At 47.7% G+C, this 19,403-nt stretch overlaps 1 protein-coding gene and 1 long non-coding RNA gene across 2 annotated transcripts; both read right to left on the bottom strand.

Moving 5' to 3' along the window:
* Positions 1 to 1,482: 1,482 nt before the first annotated feature.
* Positions 1,483 to 6,148, bottom strand: LOC141727361 (uncharacterized). The gene is made up of 3 exons (XR_012578391.1): positions 5,963 to 6,148; positions 3,145 to 3,282; positions 1,483 to 1,684 (listed from the first exon to the last, which is right to left on the bottom strand). It is a non-coding gene; the product is annotated as an uncharacterized LOC141727361 (long non-coding RNA).
* Positions 6,149 to 6,381: 233 nt separating this feature from the next.
* On the bottom strand, positions 6,382 to 11,992 carry LOC141727366 (serine/threonine-protein kinase PAK 3-like). The gene is made up of 8 exons (XM_074533873.1): positions 11,954 to 11,992; positions 11,696 to 11,833; positions 9,631 to 9,719; positions 9,182 to 9,230; positions 8,302 to 8,414; positions 7,530 to 7,647; positions 6,585 to 6,704; positions 6,382 to 6,402 (listed from the first exon to the last, which is right to left on the bottom strand). The coding sequence occupies exons 1-8, from the start codon at positions 11,990 to 11,992 to the stop codon at positions 6,382 to 6,384; spliced, it is 687 nt and encodes a 228-aa protein (XP_074389974.1).
* Between the last annotated feature and the right edge of the window lie 7,411 nt (positions 11,993 to 19,403).

Here is a 19,403-nt window from a genome sequence, read left to right as displayed (position 1 = left end):
TACATGATGCATAAATTCTTTTCAAACAAAGGATGTTCTCTGCTTATTGTCAAGTTCTCCCCGTTAATCCTGTTGGCTCCTCAAAGTCAGGAAGGAGGTAGAGGAAAGTTGGTCTTTTCCAATAAGGATGCAAGAATTCTTCCCTTGGGGCTTTTGGTGTCCTGTTGCTGTCATCTCTGGGCAAAGAATTTCTTGATTACCCCATCTCTTTCTTGAGCTAGGTAAAAATCTATCTTACATCGCATAGCTCCTGTTTTACATAATGTTTTAAACTAAAACTATATTTACCACTGAAATAATTACCAATATAGCTGGACGGGATGTACATGAGCTTGTCTGGCCTTTGCTGCTTGACCAAATAGCAGCAACTGTGGAGTTTTACCCCAGAGACACTTTTGGCTTGCTGGATGCTGCAGCTGGGCGCTTGGAGGCAAGTCCAGGCATGCAGGAGTTGGTGGAAAACCTTTAAGGCAAGGTGAAGGAAAGGAGTCGGTTCTGATGGAGGGTTTCTATGCAGAGCTTTATTCCTGGCCCACAGTCCTATGGATCCAGCAACAGCTCCAGGTGAACTCCCAACCGCGTGGTTTGCTCACCCGTTTACCCGGGGCAGAGGGGCAGGGAAGGAACACGGGGACCACCAACCAGGTACAGGGCAGGGAAGTCTCAAGGGACAGAGGACACCTGGATGGCCCAATGTCCTTTCAGGAGGGGAGGGCATCTTTTGAATTCTGCCAATCACTCGACGCCCTTCTGGAATGCCAGGATTGACAGACATCGCTCAACAGGGGTCAGGGTGTGGAAAGGAGGGATGATTGACACATCTGGCAGGGAATTATCAGGGAGGAACCTGGGGTATCTGAGGCAAACCATGACATCACACCACAACAGCACACTGCTTAAAAAACTACAGTACTACTAATTAAGACAACATAACACATATAGTATATTAATTTATACTATCCTGTAATATGTACTTTTCACAACACCAAAGAAGACATTGCACCTTTAAGAGACAGCTGACAACTCAGAAGGAAATGCTCAGCTTGTTCACAGGGTGAGAAAAAAAGGATTCTTCCAGATGAGTTAAAGTTTCAGAAACTTTATTTATTTAAAATCCTAGTCTATAATCCTGTAGGGTGGTATTTACAGAAAAATGGACAGACACTAAATGAACCAGCCTAAGCCTCTGGAGCTAACTAAACTAACTAACCTTCTAGGACTAAGTCAGGTTTTTAATAAAGCTGCATTCAACTTTGTGGATAAAAAGGTGATGTTGCGAGCAGAAAGAAGAAGCAGAAGAGTTGCTGGCAGAAAAAGGGGTAGCAACCCAAATAAAATTACCCTTACAGCATCTACCAATTAGATTAAGAATAAGATGCAACCAAACAATGCATGACTACAGAAAGATATAGGATAGGAAGTAATTATAAACTATGTTTAGAAGCACAATAAATGGCTTCTCCTTGATTCACATTAAATTGTGCAGAGTCTTTTTTCTTTTCTCCACATAGTCCTACTCTAAATCCTACTCTACAGTCCTACTCTACAATCCTACTCTAAGATGGCTATGGAGAAAATGGTCCTGGTATGATTATAGCACTGTTTGCTTCTCCATCCTCCTCTTCACTGAGATGATGAGTGGTGCCAGGGTGGATGCAGCCTCGGCTGATGTTACAAATGGATGCTGTTCACAAAAAAACCCCAAAAAACGAATACAAAAATAAAAACAAAAAAGAAAACAAACACAAACAAAAAACCCCAAACCAAACCAAAACAAATAAACCAAAAACAAACAACAAAAAGACAAAGAACAGTGAACAGTGAACCATTACTTTCCAAGCTCAGTGCTTCACAGGCTCAATTGGGATTGCTCTGAGTCCTAAAAAGACCCAGAAAGAGGAGCAGTGGGACCATCTGATACCCAGCAGTCATGTGCAGGACCCTGCCATCATAGGCAAACCTGGCCCAGAATCCCACTCATCCATTTATTCAGGTTTCTTTATCTTGTTGGGATTTTTGCCCTGCCAGTGCTCTAGAAATGGTGCTTTCTGTCCCTGGGTTATCTTGCTTTCAGCAAATTCCAATGACTCACTTAGGTCTCTGCCTTTGAAAGACAGGCACTATGCTAATTCCCACAGGGACAGAAAGCAGTGTCTACCTTTCCATGCCATGCCCCTCGTGTGCTGGATGGCACCTTCCTTCCCAGCAGGGCCAGCCCAGTGGCACTGGGCTCTGCAGTTCCCTCTCTGCCACACAACCTGGCAGTAACCCTGGCACAGTTCCCGTCTGCTAGAGCATGCCAGGCAGCAGATGGGGCTGGGACAAGTCCCTCCCAGCTGTCCCTGTTTGCGTGGCAGAAACCTCTAAGGGTGGGCTGGGGGGCACAAACCAGGGCCCCTCAGAGTGAGCCCCCCACAGCCCCTCCTGCCCACAGCCAAATCTCTGACTGCTCAGCTGGGACTGGCTTCCTTGGGCTCCTCCACCACCATTTCATGTCTCTGTACCTTGCATTGCTCTACTTCAATTCTTTTGCCTTTAGATAAAACTGAACACTCCACCAAATTACAAAAGAGGGTGACAGAAACAGTCAGAGGACAGAGCGCCTCTCCTCTCAGGAAATGCAGAGGGAGCTGGAGTTATTCAGTTTTGTGAAGAACAGGCCCCAGGGAGACTTTATTGCCACTTTCTAAGACTTCAGAGTGGCTTTGAAGAAAGTGGGGGACATCTTTTTTAACAGGGTCAGTTATAATAGGATATGGACAAATATTTTTAAACACAAAGGGCATCTAATCAGAGTACGTCTAAGGAAGAACTTGTTTACTCAGCATGGTGCCACCCTGGCAAAGCTTGCCCCAAGAGCTTGTAGGTGCCCCATCCCTGCAACCATTCCAGCTCGGGTGTCAAAGGGCTCCGAGCAACCTGATCTCTTTAAAGATGTCCCTGCTCATTGCAGGACACTTGCACCGGAGGACCTTTACAGGGCCCTGCCAGCCCAGCCCAGTCTAGGATTCCTCACTGTTTTCATTTGAAGAGCACCAAGAATGGAGGTGAGGAGGAAGGGAGCTCATCTGATGCCCTGGACTTGAGTGGAGGAGGAGCCCATCCCTCAGAGCCTGTTTCACCTGCAGCCCCCTCACATTTTACCTGCAGGAGCTCCTTGGCAGACCAGCGCCGCTCCTCGTCTCTCTGCAGGCAGCAGCTCAGGAAGTCACGCAGGCAAGAAGAAAATAGGTTGGGCTGCTGCAGCTTTTGTCTTCCTCCTGTGGCTATCAGGAGTTGAGGCTGGGGAAAAAGGAGACACCAGGCTCCACCTGCTTCTTTCCATCTGTCACTGCTCTCCCAGATCCCATTGATTAAGCTCCACTCTGCAGTGGCACTTTGTGCCCTGGCAGAGACCCAGAGATGACTTTCCTTTACAACCAAAAACCCAAACTCCGATGTAGCCACAGCTTTCCCACCATCCTGCAGATCTTGCCTTGGCAGCTGATTTCATTGACTGACCTAGTTAGTGGGAACTACATCAGCACAAGCACATTTCCTTCCCTGAGGATTCACACCAGCTTGAGAGGCTTTTTGGAAGAAGGACTTTGCTATACTGACTCTACTGTATCCAAGGGTTAGTACATGAAACGTATCTCTGCAGTGCTTCTTGTCCCTTAAGCACAGCTGCCATAAAAGAAAACTAATCAAGCTTTTTGCTTTGTTCTTGAAAACAATGGGAATTGGAAGCAAAGAAAGGAAATCCACCAGGTATTCCTCAGGTAAGGAAACAAACATTGGGAATCTCATCTTCAATACAGACACATTAAGATGCATGCACAAATGTACTGGGATGAAAAGGCCTGCATGGACACACAGGAGCCACCTGCAGCTCTGTCTCTCAGCAGTCTGAAAATTTCTGCTTTCCTTACATGGAAAAGAAAAACTTTTCATGGTCAAATCAGGAGAAGTTCCATCCCTACGGTCACCCTCGACTCATTTGGCTACTCAAGTCAATGCATGAATGGTAGGCCCATCCCAGAAAGTGCCAGGAAACAAATGGGAGGTTTTGGCAGACTCTCCACATCACTAGGCTCTGACTTGGTGATGTGCAGAATGTGCCTTGGGCTAGGAGAGAAACACGGTCACTGAGTGTTTCAGCAGCACTGCACAAGAAGCAGAAGAGACTCTGTGGCCTTTACACCCTCATGCCCAGGTTTCAGGCATGCTTCCCAGTGAGGAGAAACTGCACAGGGGGTTAAGTTCCTCTCTAAAAACCAGTGCCTTAGCAACTTTCTTGTGTTTGGGCTTCTTTTCTTCATTTCTGGAAATGCAATACCAGTTCTGAGAGGCTTGCCTTGTGGTTTTAGGGGCATCTTCACAGACAGACAAGTGGAAACAACTTGAAACCCAAAGCAAATGTTGCCTGAGAAGAGCTGGGGAGTGTTTGCCTGTGGTGAGGCTTGAGCTGTCTGGCAATTCCCTTCCATGATGTGCAGAAACATCCAGCTGCTCCCCAGAACTCAGTCCCTCTGGGCACGCAGGCCTCTGGAAACACCTGACAATTCCAGCCTTTCTCCTGCTCAACAGCATCTAACCTAAGCTGAGCTCCAGTTTCTTCAGCAAGGCCAAGGATGCTCACTTCCATGCAGCTGACAGTGTCCATGGAGCTCAGCAGGTGTTTCTGATACTCCTCAGACCAAGGAATTACAGTGTAGATTGGCAAGACATCGGCTGATCATTATCCAGTGTGGTTCATGTGGAACCAAGCTCTAACGCGCTGACAAGTCAGAGGGAGAAAGCTCATTCTGCTTTTGCAACATGGTATTTAGAAACATAAGACACCGACTTGGAACTATTCAAACCTCAACTTGAAGAATCCATCTCAAACAGACAAAAATAACAATGGCAAGAGGCCTTGGAGTTTCCATAAAAATGCCCACCACTGTCATGATAACTCTGTGCTCATGGCACTGAAGTAGATGGTGACCAAAGAGACTTTGCTATTATCCTCTTTAACCCAAAAGAGAATTTCAAAACCAGAAATGGCAAAGCACTCCCCTTTTGTACAAATAATTTATGTGGCTTTCTGTCCTTTTCCCACATCACCAGAGGTGACAAAGAGGGTTTTATCCTGACTCTCATCTGAGCTCAGCCACTGGCCATGGTGGGGAGCTGGAGCCCTCCCTGTCATTAGAACTGTGCAGGCCAGGGATGTCCCTGCTCCTGTGGTAAAGAAACACAGCACCAGTGTCAACTGCCCATACTGGATCCCAGCCCAGGCACCTGCCTGCAAGCTCATCAACTTGTTAAAGTACCAAGAAACAGCCAAGGGTTTGGCAAACAATTCTAACTGCAGTCAGAGAAAAACACATCCCAAACTTATCCAGGCCACCCACATACGTGACTGAACAATGTACAGGTGACTTGAAAGCCTGAAAGTTTCGAAGACCCACAGGATTTGGAAAAGATGCTACAGAATGGAAGAGAAGAGCTGTGTTTAAAAAATGAAAAAGCAAGCAGAACTGCTGCTCAAGTAGCAGTTGGTTTGGTAGTAGGTTTTTTCTCTTTTTCTTTTTTGTTTACTTTTCTTTTTCCTTTTTTTCTTATGTTTTCTATAAAATTGAAACTGGGAAGGTCTAACCTCCATTGCTCAGGATGTTTATCACATGTCTACCCTCTCCACTGATAAATTCTTGTCCTTCAGAAAGAGAGCTTCAGAAAGAGAGCTCCAACATTGTTCAAAAAACAAGTGAGAAATGTCAGGTATGGCCGGAGGCCAAAATGGCAGGTTTCTGAACTGCCACTTCCCTTTCTGATACAACCAAAGCTACAGCAGATGCTGATGTGTTGCAGGGGCATTTTTAGAAGGGGACCTTAGTGGAAGTGATGCCAGCAGATGGCAATGGGATTTTGTCCAATGGCACACAGAACATGGGACAGGTGAGAAAGACAGTGGGATCAGTGAGTATTTGCACCTTACCAAGACAGGAGTTGCATTCCAGGAAGGAACTTCTCGTTCCACCATTTCAATGCCCATGATTCCCAAAGACCATATGTCCACTTTGGGACCACATGGTTGACCTGTCACCACTTCAGGCGCCAGCCACCCAGCAGCGCCGGCCATGGAGCTCCGTCTGCCCTGCTCAGGGCTGAGCTGAGCAAAGAGGCCAAAGTCAGCTGTGGAGAAAACAACAAACCATGAAAGCCAGCTCCAATTAGGAAACCAAGCAAAAGAATTCCCCACTCTCGGGCTAAGAATGTGCTGTTGAATCTCCTGGAGAACTGTCCACGCTCGATTTCCTTGGGGCTTTAGCCAAGGGAGTATGGAATTGGCCACTTCCAAAAAAACCCAAGTTTCTTAACACTGCTCACAGCAGTGGACTTTTTGCCACTGAAGCTTTAGATTGTAGCTCCCTCTGTCTGGAAGGGACACACACAGAGCAAGGCCACTCTTGACTGCTTGTGGTTCCTTATACCTCTGTGCACGTTGCAACTGTGCCCTCGGCTCGCAGCAGGGGTCCCTGCACTGCCACCAGCACCATTTTTGGGGAGCTGGCAGTCACTCCAAGCAGCCACACACCCACATCCCTGGAACGCTGCACCTGACCAAGAATATACTGACCCAGCTTGACAGAACCATCAGTTCTGAGAAGGATGTTTCTGCTCTTCACATCTTGGTGGATGACATGGTTTGAATGAAGAAAATGCAGTCCTTGCAGGCACTGAGAGAGAAAACAGAAAGAGGAGGGCAAAAATGAGTGATGTGATTTCATCATACAAGAAAGGAAACAACCTAAAAGATTCCCTCTCCAGGGGAATGGGCAGTAATGGCCACTGAAAGGAAGAGCTTGCTGCTCCAACCCTTGCAGAGCAGGACCTTTCTGAGGAAAGGCACGTCATCTTTTGAAAGAGCAACAGCATCTGCTGTTGTAGGCTGTCCCCTGCCAACCATCCAGGATGACTCCTGCTGCAGTGGACGTGCTTTTTCCTTGCAGAGGACAAAGGAGGGGTTTTGAAAGGAAAAGTCCCTCTCTTTGGTGTGAAGCAGATCACTTTTGGGTGGGAGGCTGCATGACAAAGATTTTCTTCCTGGCCTCAGCACAGGCGTGGAAGTATCACACCAGTCATTTTCTGGAAGCAAAGAGCATTTTGGCTGCACTACTATCCTTTTCAGCTGAGGACTGTGAGAAATGAGTCTTTTTTCTTTGCTGGTCATTTCAAATCCTGACACCAGCACCTTTGCTTTTACAGGCAAGGAATGCAGTGAAGACAAACTCCAGGCAAACATTTAGAGAGGCAAGGTGGAGAACAGCAAATACAAATACAAGAGCTAGAGCGAGAATACAACAGCAGAAGATAAGAGTACTGGCACTGAGTACAGAGAGTGCAGGGGCACTGGCAGGCCTTTCACTTGAGATGCTTTTACTTACCCACAGAATAGCAGCAACACAGAAACAAAGCTTGGCACGGGAAATCACTCCAGCTCTGAGCCCCTGTTCCCAGACAATCCTGCCCAAGCCCTTGGAAACACAGATGAGATTGCTGACCTCCTGACTGATGGCTGCCATCTCATCTTCCAACAGGTAGGTCTGGCTGATGACATTGCTCAGAGTGCCTCCATCCATGTACCCTATAACCAGGGACAGTTCCTCACCCACAAGGTAGCTGAAAGAAGGAAACAAGGGCATGGAGATGAATGTACATGGCTAGGTTGCTGTTTGGAAAAGACAGGTTGATTCTTCTTTTCAGGTCCCTTTGAGACAAAGACAAAATAAAGGAATACACATTCCCTCTTGGCTGTGCATTGTTTGCCATCTGTGCAGTCTCAAGGAAAAGGCACAGCTGTGAAAAAGGAGATGTCTTAGATGAGCAGCAAGCAAAATGTGCAGTTGAGTAAGAGCCCAGATAAAAAGCCTGTCATACATGGCGTTTCTGGAAAAAAGCACGTCGTCTTCCTGGCATGCATAGCAATGGAAAACAGTGGCAACAATCCAAGGGAAATCCTTGTTAGTTTACCTGGACGTAAGAAGACACTTGAAAAAAATCAAGCTCCAAAACCAAGTGGTGGCTGTGAATATAGAGATCATTGATTTAGTAAGACACGACTCATCCGGGTTTTTGAACAATTTTCAAATACCGTGTGCCAGCGAAGACTCATGCAGACAAAATGCCATCTCTTCCCATCCACTGGAGATGAAAAGAGCAATAATTATTGGCCAATAATTACAGCTCTATTTTCTGCCAGTGGCCAAAGTGGGATTTTACCTTGCATGTTTGCAGTACGTGAACAAACATTCATGGGACAAAAGCACAACTCACCTGTCTAAGCAGTTGACCAGGTTGGGATTTCTATTCACCTTCATGACCATGACTTCGTTGACTTTTAGTTCCTTCTTCCTCAGTCCTTGAAGCTGTATTTTCTTTATGGCCACCTAAAATGACATTGAAAATCAGTAACTTGAGAGGTTGGTGGCACAAGACCACAAAACACGTGGAGCGAGTGATTTTGCAATGACACAGCTGAGCTGTGCCAAACTGCCTTGTGATTAGGCACTGCAGTAATTAGGAACTGACATTCCAACAGCCCATTTCTCTGCTCCCTTGGGAGCCAGTTACAGGACACGTGGGGCCACTGACATTTTGCCTTGACCACTTGGTAACAGCGGTGTCTCAGTTATCACCCACAAACCTCTGACCACACTCTCTGCTGCTTTGTTTGGGACTCAGAAGAAGTAATCCATGCTTTAATACTCTGTGGATACATCTTGGGCTATGGGCCAGGCTCAGGGCTTTCAGGGACGCCTTGCAGATCTCTCCCTTGTGCAGTTCGTAAGTGCAGCACTGCAGGTGGCTAAGGAACTACCAGTAACTTTCAGATGGATTTGCTGGCAGCCAGAATCAAGAATTCAGGACTCTGAAGCTGTAGCCCCAAAGAGCAGTGAGGTGCTCGCAGGCACCACCTTTGTTTTAGCAATGGAGAGCATGTGAGCATGTCCTTCTCTTAAAGGAACCGCTGCCCTCCGTGCCTTCCTTCCGGCAGCTGAGGAGGACAAAGTCCCAAATGTGTTCTGTGGGCTGGCACCAGTCTGTGCTTCTTGAGCCTTTTCAGCGCAGCTCTGCCCAAACCTCCAGCCACAGCTCACACCAGTGGGGAAAGCCCTTGAGTGCAGCAGAGTCTGCAGGGGCTGTTGACATTTACCTCTCCTCCTGTGGCAGTGTCGAGTGCTCTATAAACATCTCCAAAAGTCCTAGAAACAAAACAGCAGAGAAAGGAGAAGCCATTTAGACCTTGCAGTGAAAGCCAGCCCACACAGGAGATCTGTGCTGTCAATGCCTAAGACCTGCAGGACACTGGAAGCATGGAGATGTCTTTGACAATGCCTTCTGAGCACGCTTAGAAATTCTGATCAGCACTGACAATCTAAGCCCAGTGCCTGAACACATTTGCAGCTTGTCTGACTTCACACTTGATACCTATTCCATCAGCAAAACACCTGATGCATAGTTTTGTACAATTAACATTGCTTGGACTCACCCACTGTCAATATTTTCCAGTTCAATGTATTTTAGAATAGGATTTTCCATCTTCACCATTCTCCCTGAAGGAAAAAAAAATGCAAGATGTTCACTTGAAAGCAGAGATCTCACCTTCTAGGAGATACAAAAGGCAGCCCAACTGTCTGGGGCTCTGAGCCCTCCCTTGGTGGACAGTTGGCTAACAACAACAGGAACAGGAACTGGAACAACAAGAAAAGAACAGCAGGCCCACAGCACAAGTGGCTGGCACAGAGACTGATTTATAGCATCCTTTGAATTTAGAGACCTCTTGACAGCAGACACACAGGGAAGCACTGGGAGATACATTCAGAGGAGACTGAGACCAGAAGAGAATACCTAGAAAGGCAAGTAAGTTTGTCATCTAGAAACATTAAGGAGAGCTGGAACTAACAGTGCCTTTGTTTTCTTGGGAATAAACACTGTGAGATTTAGAAAAGGTTTCCTCCTTGCTAAGATTAAATGCACCTGGACATCTAGAATCAATTCTTCTGAACAGATGCCAAGTTCAGAACAGGAGGAATATTGCCAAGTGTTCCCATCTTTTCTAACTTGCACGGGTTTGCCAGAAGAATGCCTCTGCGTTTGTAAACCAGAGCAGCTCATGCTAGAACCAATGCCCACGGGGCTTTCAGCATCAGGACCCTCACCCTTTATGAGCAGGCTGAGCCCAAAGACGCCCTTGCCCGTGCCCCGCGTGAAGAACTGCGCCGCTTCTCTTCACCCTGACAGCGCGGATCAGTCGCTCCCATTGCACTCGCCCTCTCAGCACCGCACACGTCCCCATCTTCCCAACTCAGCACGGCGGGCACAGGCACAGAGGCATGGGCACAGCAGTGCTCCTCACACGCCCCTGTGACACAGAGAGCTGCCCAGAGGAGATGCTGACCCTCTTGTGAGTCCAGGCCATGCAAGGCAGAAGCTGGCCCAGAGAAGGGGCTGCTGCCTCAGGCAGCTCCGCGCTGCAGCAGCCGGGCAGCAACAGGACCCTCCCAGCTAAGGAAGGCTCCAGCCTCTGCATTCCCACCAGCCCTCAGGGGCAGGGCAGCGACCACAACAAGGCTGGCAAAGCCCAAGCATGAGCACTGACAGGCACTGATGGGAAGAAGCCAGAGTGAGCCTGAGACCCGGACAAGCTGTTGCCCCCATTCAGGACACAACAGGATGGGCTTTGAGATCAGCCACACTGAGATTTTTGTCCCAACAGGTGATGGTAGACACAGAATCCACTGGGCTCTCTTCTCAACCCTACCAGATCTTATCTGAGAGCACAGCACTGGCAGCTGTTAAGGGCAAGAAGCAGATTCATTGGGTTGTACTGCAGAATCACAAAGGGCTTGTTGTGTTCTCCTAGAGACTGATCTCAGCAGGGCTTCTGCCAGTGGCTAGGACTCAAGCAGCACAGCATTCTGCTGATCCAGGAACAATCCCTGCTTCTGCCTTCGGCAGAGAGGGAAGCCCAGAAAAACTCCAGCCGGTCTAAGCTGCTCTCAGAGGCAGCAGGAACGCCCAGAGCTCTCTCTTGCTGTCTCGGAGCAATGCCAGCACTTCTGTAACACTAAACTGAGGAGAACCCTTTGGTACAGCTATGCTGACAGTGCACACAACACACTGTCCCTCAGATAAGAAAGATACCAGACATACTCTGCTGCTCCAGGGAGTCACCCGCCATCTCCTGTTGCTGAGCAGCAGCTGGGTCAGCACGGGAGGTGAACCAAGGGCTCAGGCTCCACTTCTTCAGCTGGGGAGCAAAGGCTCCTTGGGATGGCACTGCTGCTTCTGCAGCAGCTTCAGTGTCAGAGCCGGTGTAGATCTGAGACAAGAAATGAGTTGATGTCAGGAAGGTGTGGCAGAGATTGCCCTGAAATGCAAGAGAGATTGCCATTTGAAATGCAAGCCCTTAGGAAGCTGCTGTCAGCCACATGCAGAGCTCTTCAACTGGATTGTTTTGGATGTCCACTTGTGAAACCAAATGTTCAAAACCAGACGCTGGTTTTACTCGAGTTCATAGCCAGTTTCTTGTTCTAAAGGATGACTGCAGCAACGACTGCTCCACTTCCTCCCAAAGACTCCTTTCCCCCTCCTAGGTCTGCAGATACATTTGCAGCTCCTCATTCTAATGTTCTACCTCCTGCCATGAAATTCTCTTTTTCTGCACCTTCCTCGGGACGTGCTCATCCTGCAGCATCTCTGGATGGTTCAGTTCCTGGGCCTCATGCCAGCCTCGGGGCCCTAGGTTGACCGTCATTTGCTGGAACTCTCTGCAGGCTGCCAGGTAGGATGGCGACACTTCAACCTGAAGTCAAACAGAAAAAAGCAGTCAGAGACTACAGCTTGTCCCCGTCAGCCAGGAGTCATCGACTGGGAAGAAAGGAAAGAAAAGGACAGGAGCAGATTATTCACAAGGGATACAGACAGCTTGTAGTTCGTATTCCAAATCTATGTGAGTGACCATGTTCACCTGCAAAAACACCTCAAGAAAAAAACAAGGTCAACTGGAAGAAGCCAGCAGGAGTTCATTCGGATGACTGCTGGCTAAATGGCCAAAGGAGTAATGCCACTGTCTAGAGCATCAGCTGAGATCAAGCAGAGCAGGAAGTGTCCTTGAGAGCAGCTCTAACAGAGGCCTCATCAGGATGGCACTCAGAGGCATCACCCACCCCCTGCTGCTCTGCACTGGAAAGGCAAGGAGGGCAGAAACCACCCCTTGGATGGCTGCAGTGCCTATTGCTAATTCACTCACTTGCTTTTCTAGAGCCTTTTGCTCCTGAAGGAGGCGATTCATTTTCTCTTTGATTAAATTAATTTTTTTGTCTAGCTTCATCTTCCTTACCTTGGTCCTAGCCTCAGTTTTATACAGCTGTGCCTGCATCTGTTTGTCAATTTTCTGTAAACAACAATGGAAAGGACTCTCTTTCAGGAGTGGAGTGGCTGCCATTCCTTCATTCACCTGTTTTTGTTGATTGCCACTCTGCATAGGGAGATTCTTCTCCTCTTGGATGTCTTCATTCCTCCTCTTCACTGCCGTGATGGCACTCTGAGCTTCGGGCAGCTCTGCTTGTGGCTCTTCCTTGATGTTCTGTACACACAAAAGCAGAGCAAGGGACTGAGAGCTGCCATCAAGTTCAGCTTTTTCCTCTTTTAGCCTCAAAATCACATTTATTTAGCCTCTTCTTTCTGCTTCCCTTCCCAGCTCTGTTTCCACTGTAACCATCCTGTCCTGGTGCTGATCTCTGCAGATTCCAAGGCTCTGTCCTTTCAGTGCCTGTGGGACTCCTGGCCTCCTCAGTCCCAGGAGCTCTGGTTTATGCCCCTCTTCCTGCCCTTCCCTCTGTGCCCTGGCCAGTCAGGCTTACCCGGCCATTCTCCTGTGGCTCTTCCACCTGCTGCCTGCGCTGCTCTTCCTGCTCTCGGGCAGGGAACAGCTCTCCCTGAGTCTGGAATGGCATCTCAGATGAGGCAGTGTGCTCCTGCTCTCTCTCTAGAAGCACCTGCACAGAAAGCAAGAGAAGATGGGTTTCAACTTCCCATATGCACTTTGTGGGCCACGACTCAAAGGCTGCTGGGCTCACACGCTCCCAAAGCACTGTGCTGCTGCTCTACTGGGTCGTTCTCTGCCCAAGAAGAGGCACAGATTCCAAAGTGACCCTGGCCCTACAATCTGGGGCCATCTGGGACTGAAGCTCCAACAGCCTCTCAGGCAGCTGACAGGGAAGGGGTGGCATTTCTCAGGGGTCTGGTGAGGGCCTCCCTCTGCTTCTGCCATGTCCTGTTTGTCTTTCAGTAGTGACTGACACCCCGCCCTGTCCCACAGCTCCATCCTGGCTCTGCAGGGGCTTCCTGGGTGAGCTCACTCCTTGTGAGAGACACTCCTGAAGTTCACCTTCTCTTCAGGCCTGCACCAGCATTCCTCCTTCCTGACATCCACACTCTTGTTAGAAAACTGGGTCATTCAGGAGATAAGGATGCATGCAAAGATCTCTGATGGAAGTCAGAGAACCTCTATGGCCACCTCAGTACATGGAGGAGGACCAAGATGTTTCTTCTCCCTCTTTTGTCAACTGAGAATTCTGACCAGCAGTAACAGAGTTTCTCATAAGGCCCCATTAACGAATGCACTTACACAGCCCTGGGAATGCCAGCAAAGGAAACCATGTGTCATGTAATGCGTGTATGAGCAAAGTCACCAGACCCCAGCTACAGCATGGGATAGTTCCACTCCCTTAGGACATGCAAAAATTTAAAGGATAAAAAGAAGGCTTCGGGGCACAAGAGGCTGGAGGAGAAAAACGTGAGGGGAAAAACAACCATCTCTGGAGGGGGAAACATCTCTGCCTGCTCACGATCAGTCAATGGAACTCGTCTCTACTCCTCTCCTGAAGGGATGCCTTTAGGTGAGCTTTGCATCTTCCACTGCTTTGGAGCAGAGCCAGGAAGATTCAAATAGATAGATAGATAGACAGATCTCACTTTTATAATCTCTCTTTACTGTACTGTGGTATTTACATTCTTTGAACACAGAGAGATATAATTCTCTCTCCTAGGTTTTTTTTTAAGGGAAGGTAGTGAGAAACTTAGAGAAGAAGAGAAAACAATTATTATCTCTACTGGCTGTTCTTGTTGTTTAGTATATGTAGAATGTGTTATAGTGATTGTTTACTGAAAGGGATTTGTTAATTGGATTTTAGTGATAGTTGTTTAGCTTGATTAGCTAATTAGATAAAAGCTGTGTCGTGACTGTCTGGAGACAGTCACGAGTTTTTCTTTAGTAGCTTTTTAGTATAGTATCTCTTTAGTCTAGTTTTAATATAGTACTAGTGTAATATAACATAGCTTAAGAAAGCATTTGTTTAACCTTCTAAATCATAGAGCCAAAGCACATTATTCACCACGTGGGGGTCACCCTGAATCAATACTGTCCTTTCTGTTGCTACACACATCAGCACTCGGTAGCAGTGCCCCAATCAGCAGCCATCCTGAACTTGCTCTCCTGTTGCTTCAGTAACCCACACTCTTGGGGAATCTGGAGTGTGTGGGTCCCTATGGAATGCAACCAGACCCAGAGCATTGCACTGGGAACTGCACTCTTTGTGCATCTGTGCTTGGGCAAGTTCTTCTCTTGGACTCGACCACACTGATGGTGCTGAAGTGGCTGTAATCAGAAATGCAGCCCAGCCCCTCCAGCTCCTCTAATCTCTGAGGAGCAGCTGGAATGCAAAGGCATTGATTTCCTGCTCAATTCCCAAACACAACACACACTGATTCCCTGGGCTGCCAAAAGACACGAGAGCTGTTACCCTGAAAGTGATGTGTTTCTGCCAGTGCTGGAAAAGGGCAGGAAAGATTGGGAAAAAGCTCCCTTGCTCCCTGGAGAAGAAGAAATTACACAAGGCTTCTCCTTCTAGCAAACAAACAAATAAACAAATAAACAAAATATGAAAGTGTTACCCACTCCAGTGTCTAAAGCACTTGGATGCAGTGAAGGGATGTTTGGCAGGGAAACAGCCCTTGTGCTGAGCATTGCCTCTATGGATCTAAGGCAGGGATCTATGGAATGCTGCCTGAAGGTCCCTCATGAGCCCCCATTGTCCAGGTTAAGATCCCTCAGCCCCTCCTCCCTGGCCTTGTGCTGCACCCCTTGCCCAGCTCCCCTGTCCTTCTGTGCCCACGCTGCAGCCCCTCCATGACTTTCTGCTTCCCAGGGCCCACAGCTGCACACAGCACTCCAGCTGTGGCCGCGGCGCTGCCCAGCACAGGGCCACTGCCCTGCTCCTGCTGCCCCACTGCTGCTGGCACAGCCACCGTGCCCTTGGCCTTCTTGGCCCCCTGGCCCCACGCTGCCTCGTCTTCAGCTGCTCACGGCCGCCAGCCCTGCGTCCTTTGGGCCCACGCAGCTCCCCAGCCACAAAGGTGCCCATTTCACTTCAGATCCAGCAGGCACCATTGCAAGATGGCCTTCCTGTTCTATAACCACATCTTCTAAGTAGATATCATTAAATTTAATAGGAATAGGATTCTAAGTCACTCTGTTTAAATTAAAATGATCTAATTCAACTGTACAGGAAATTGCTCTTAATTAAATTTTTCCTATCTGCTGTCAGCAAGCATCGTTCTCCTTTCAAAACTAGATTTTTAGTTCTTCAAACTCTGAGAAGGAAATTTAAAAATATCTATCGCTGCGTTTGTTACTTTTGTTTTCAGGCATGGAAATGGATTTTCTTTCAGCCTTCCTAGCTGGCCCTCTACAATCTACTGCTACTGGCCAAGCTCTCAGCTTGCTCTACAATTCTTAAACACCAGGAACATGAAATGTTCCTTTCTCACTCACCTCAGGATCTTCAGAACTGCTGAATACACGCTTCAGGTGACCTATAGTGGGAAGGGAAAATGAACCAGATGCTGTCAGAAAACTGCCTGAGCTGTTGAATCCCACAGAACAAGTCAACCCAAACAGAGATAATTTCCCGTTTCTCAACACCCCTCCAGGAGACACATTTCATTCACACAGTCAGCAAGAGATCAGGACAACAAGTGTAGGCTGTGCCTACACTTCGGCCTGTTTAGCCAGTAAATGAATACAAATATGATCAAGAAAATGCAAATTGTTCTTTAACACTCAATGCTCGTGTTCTACCAAACACATAAAACAGCTTCTGAAATCCTCTCCTTCAGGTACTCTTTTTTTTTTTTCAATGAATTACATGCACTAATTCTCATTAACTTGCAGGAAACAGTTGCCCAGAAAAGCTTCCCAAAATTCCCCTGAGCTCTGGCAGTTCTGTTGTGTAAGAGCACAGCAGCACCTCTAGGGTTCAAGAGCAGACACTCACTCCTTAGGAGTTTGCATTTCCTTTCAAAGGGAATCACTATTTTAGCACACAGTCAAGGGTCAAAACGGACAATCAAATCCTTTCATTACAAAATTTAGATTAAAAGAAGCTTTCCCTGAGTTCTGGGGAGAACTACAAAGTCCTTAGAAGGCCTTCTGAGAAGGCGTCCCAGTCTGCATTTGGGAAGTTGTCCTGCCTGTCCCAGCAAACTGAGGAAATGACAGATTCTGCTGCCACAGACTCTCCTGTGGAGGGAACGGAAGCCCTGCAGGTTCCCCTGCAAATGCTGCCCCTGTGGCTACAGACACCCCCTTTTTAGCTGAACCTCTTGACAGGAGCTTTACCAAACCAGTGGCATCCTAATGCTCTTTCTCTTTCAAAATCAGAAACTCAGCCACCAAGAAAGAGCAGGAAGACATGCAAGAGCCAGGTTAGGTTACCCCCTAACCTAAGTAGAAGGGAAACCTCTACTTACGGGTAAAGTGTGTCATGTAATACATGGAGAAAGAAATGCCATACACAGCAAAAGCTGCCCTGGCCAGATGGTGAAACATTGTCCTTTTTGAAAGTTAGGTAAATATAAAAAAAACAAGGCTCTTGTCAGTGGGCAGCTACCCACTGACAAATTCCCCAACCAGGAGGGTTCTCCTGATATGAGCAAGGCCTAGGGCTGCTCTGGCACTGAGGCCTTCCGTGCACCAAGGCAACCTTCTGATGTCACTACGACAGGGTGGCAACCATGCCCTGACATCACAAAGCAAACACTCCATGTTGGTCTGTGAATTTATGCAAAGCAATAACCAACCTTCCCTAAAGCAAACACAAAAGAGTCTGGGAAGTTCTTCTCTGTCACAAAGCAGCACAAATTCCCTTCATGGGCCAAACCCTGTTGTTCAGGGGATCCAAGAGGAACTCCAAGGGTGCCCCAAGCACCTACAGCCTGTACCCCAGCTGAGCACTCAGATGGGACACAAGCAAAGGAAATCAGACCAAGAAAATGGCACACAGCATTGCACATGTGAAAAATGACTCACTTTTAAAATTGTAAAGGTTTATTAAACCTTAACAAAGGACTAAAAAGGGGAAAATTGCTACATTGGGAGTCTCTGTGACTAGCAGCCATGTGGTCATATACGAAAAGGATGCTCTGCCTTTTATATCCATAGCCCCTCTAAAAGTTTTGCCAGTCAACTCTTTCTCTGCTGTCCAGTGGTGGAGATTACTTTCTTGCATCCTGACTGGAGGTCAGGTGTTGTTACACCCTGCCTGCTGGTCACAAGCCAACCCTCCCCAAATGCCCTGACTACCAAGGCTATTACAAGGGGGATGGGAAAGAGGACTATGGGAGGATATATTACAATACCATCACTACACATTTGAACATCCACATAACATCTACTTCTTAATTGTCAGAGCCAACCATTGCATTACTCGTCTAGAATACACAGAACCAGGAGAGAAGCCACTGTTGGCATCACAGCTGAAATGCTTCCTAACAAATCTCCCCACGTATTTGCACCTTTATTGGACATGTCCAGGGCTCCGGTGCGTGTTCACCTCTGCCTTTCTTCCCCTTTGGCAGCAGTCGAACTGGCAGCATCTGCCCGCCATCAGCAGCTGCTCCAAGCTGGGAACGCCACTGGCGGTTCTGATTTCCAGAGGCTTCTGTGTGCCAGGGGAAGCCAAGGCAGGAGCGGGTTGAACAGTGCTGGTGCTGCTGCTGCTCTGTGCCAGAGAGCCCCAGCTGGGCAGGGCACGGTGCCCACTGCGCTGCGGGCTCCTTCTCCTGCCATAGCTGGGCACACCTGGCAACAAGGCATGGCAACTGGTGGGCAAGCCAAGGGGTTTCTGGGGCTGCACTGCTCTGCACACACCCAGGACACCTGCAGCACAGAATCTTAACCCTCAAACAGGTAAACCAAAGGGAAAGAACTGTAAAAGATTTCACTTTGACCATTCTTACCTGCTCAACAGAAGTCTTCAAAATGAACGTTACCAAGCAGGGCCCAATCCCTGCTGCCTACTCAGGGTTAGAAGAGAGGCAATCCTTGATCTCAGCACTGGGTGTGTGGGGAATCACTTCCCTAATATGTGCATACCCGGCAATCTCACTTACTAGTTTGTATCCATTCAATACTTTGCTGAAACTCACAGGCTAAATATTCCACCAAATTATTTAATTTACTGATTGATACTTATTGACTTAATGATACTTAAATTACTTCTCCAAACTTACTGACATGAGAAAGGAGTGTCCTTTAAGTCCTTGCTGGTCATTGTCACAGGTTCAGGAGGAGACCCATGCACAAAATAACCCAGGACAAAACCAAAACCCAGGGCTTGCAAAGGAAATTCATTCTATTTGTTGAAGTAGCAAATAATACATACCAAGCCCTGGAGTCCTAAAAATCTGCTGAGCAGAAGGAGATGGATAGTGGTGCTCAGCAGCAGGGGCAGGTAGGCAGTGCACTTTCAGGACATCCCCTGGATCAAAACGCTGTGCATCTCATCCTTCTCACCCTTCTAGCTCAGAACCAGGCCTGGTATCTCCTGCTCAGGAGTGGAATTTCCCAGTTACAGCACCAGCTCACACATGGCTGGCATGTGAGATGAGGCCAATGAGTCAAGGATTTAAAAGAACTGGAAGAGTTAAAATTTTAGCAAGATTTAGTTAGGGGGAAAGAGTATAGCAAGAAGAGTAGAAATAATAAGGAATAGTTAATTTTTAGCAGATAAGGTAGATAAGGCTAGGGTAATATATCACTTGCCCGTCTTTACTAGGTTTAAAGAAGCGGGATGGGATGCAGATTTCTTTGTGACAAAGAAGAGGACCGTAGCCCGCACCTGGGCCCCGAAACTTCAGCTATAGCCAAGGGGTGCAAAAGCCTGCCAACAGGGCATAAGGAAAGAGGTCAAATTGAGGAAGATGTCTTGGCCTTCATCAGAAGGAGACCATTCCCCACTTTAAAACCCACCCACCCATGTGATGTGAAAAAATCTGCAAATGTGAAGGAACTTTGGACTCAATTATAACAC

Source organism: Zonotrichia albicollis, unplaced genomic scaffold, assembly GCF_047830755.1.
Source record: "Zonotrichia albicollis isolate bZonAlb1 unplaced genomic scaffold, bZonAlb1.hap1 Scaffold_121, whole genome shotgun sequence".
Lineage (NCBI taxonomy): Eukaryota > Metazoa > Chordata > Aves > Passeriformes > Passerellidae > Zonotrichia > Zonotrichia albicollis.
This window is presented reverse-complemented; position numbering and strand designations above follow the sequence as displayed.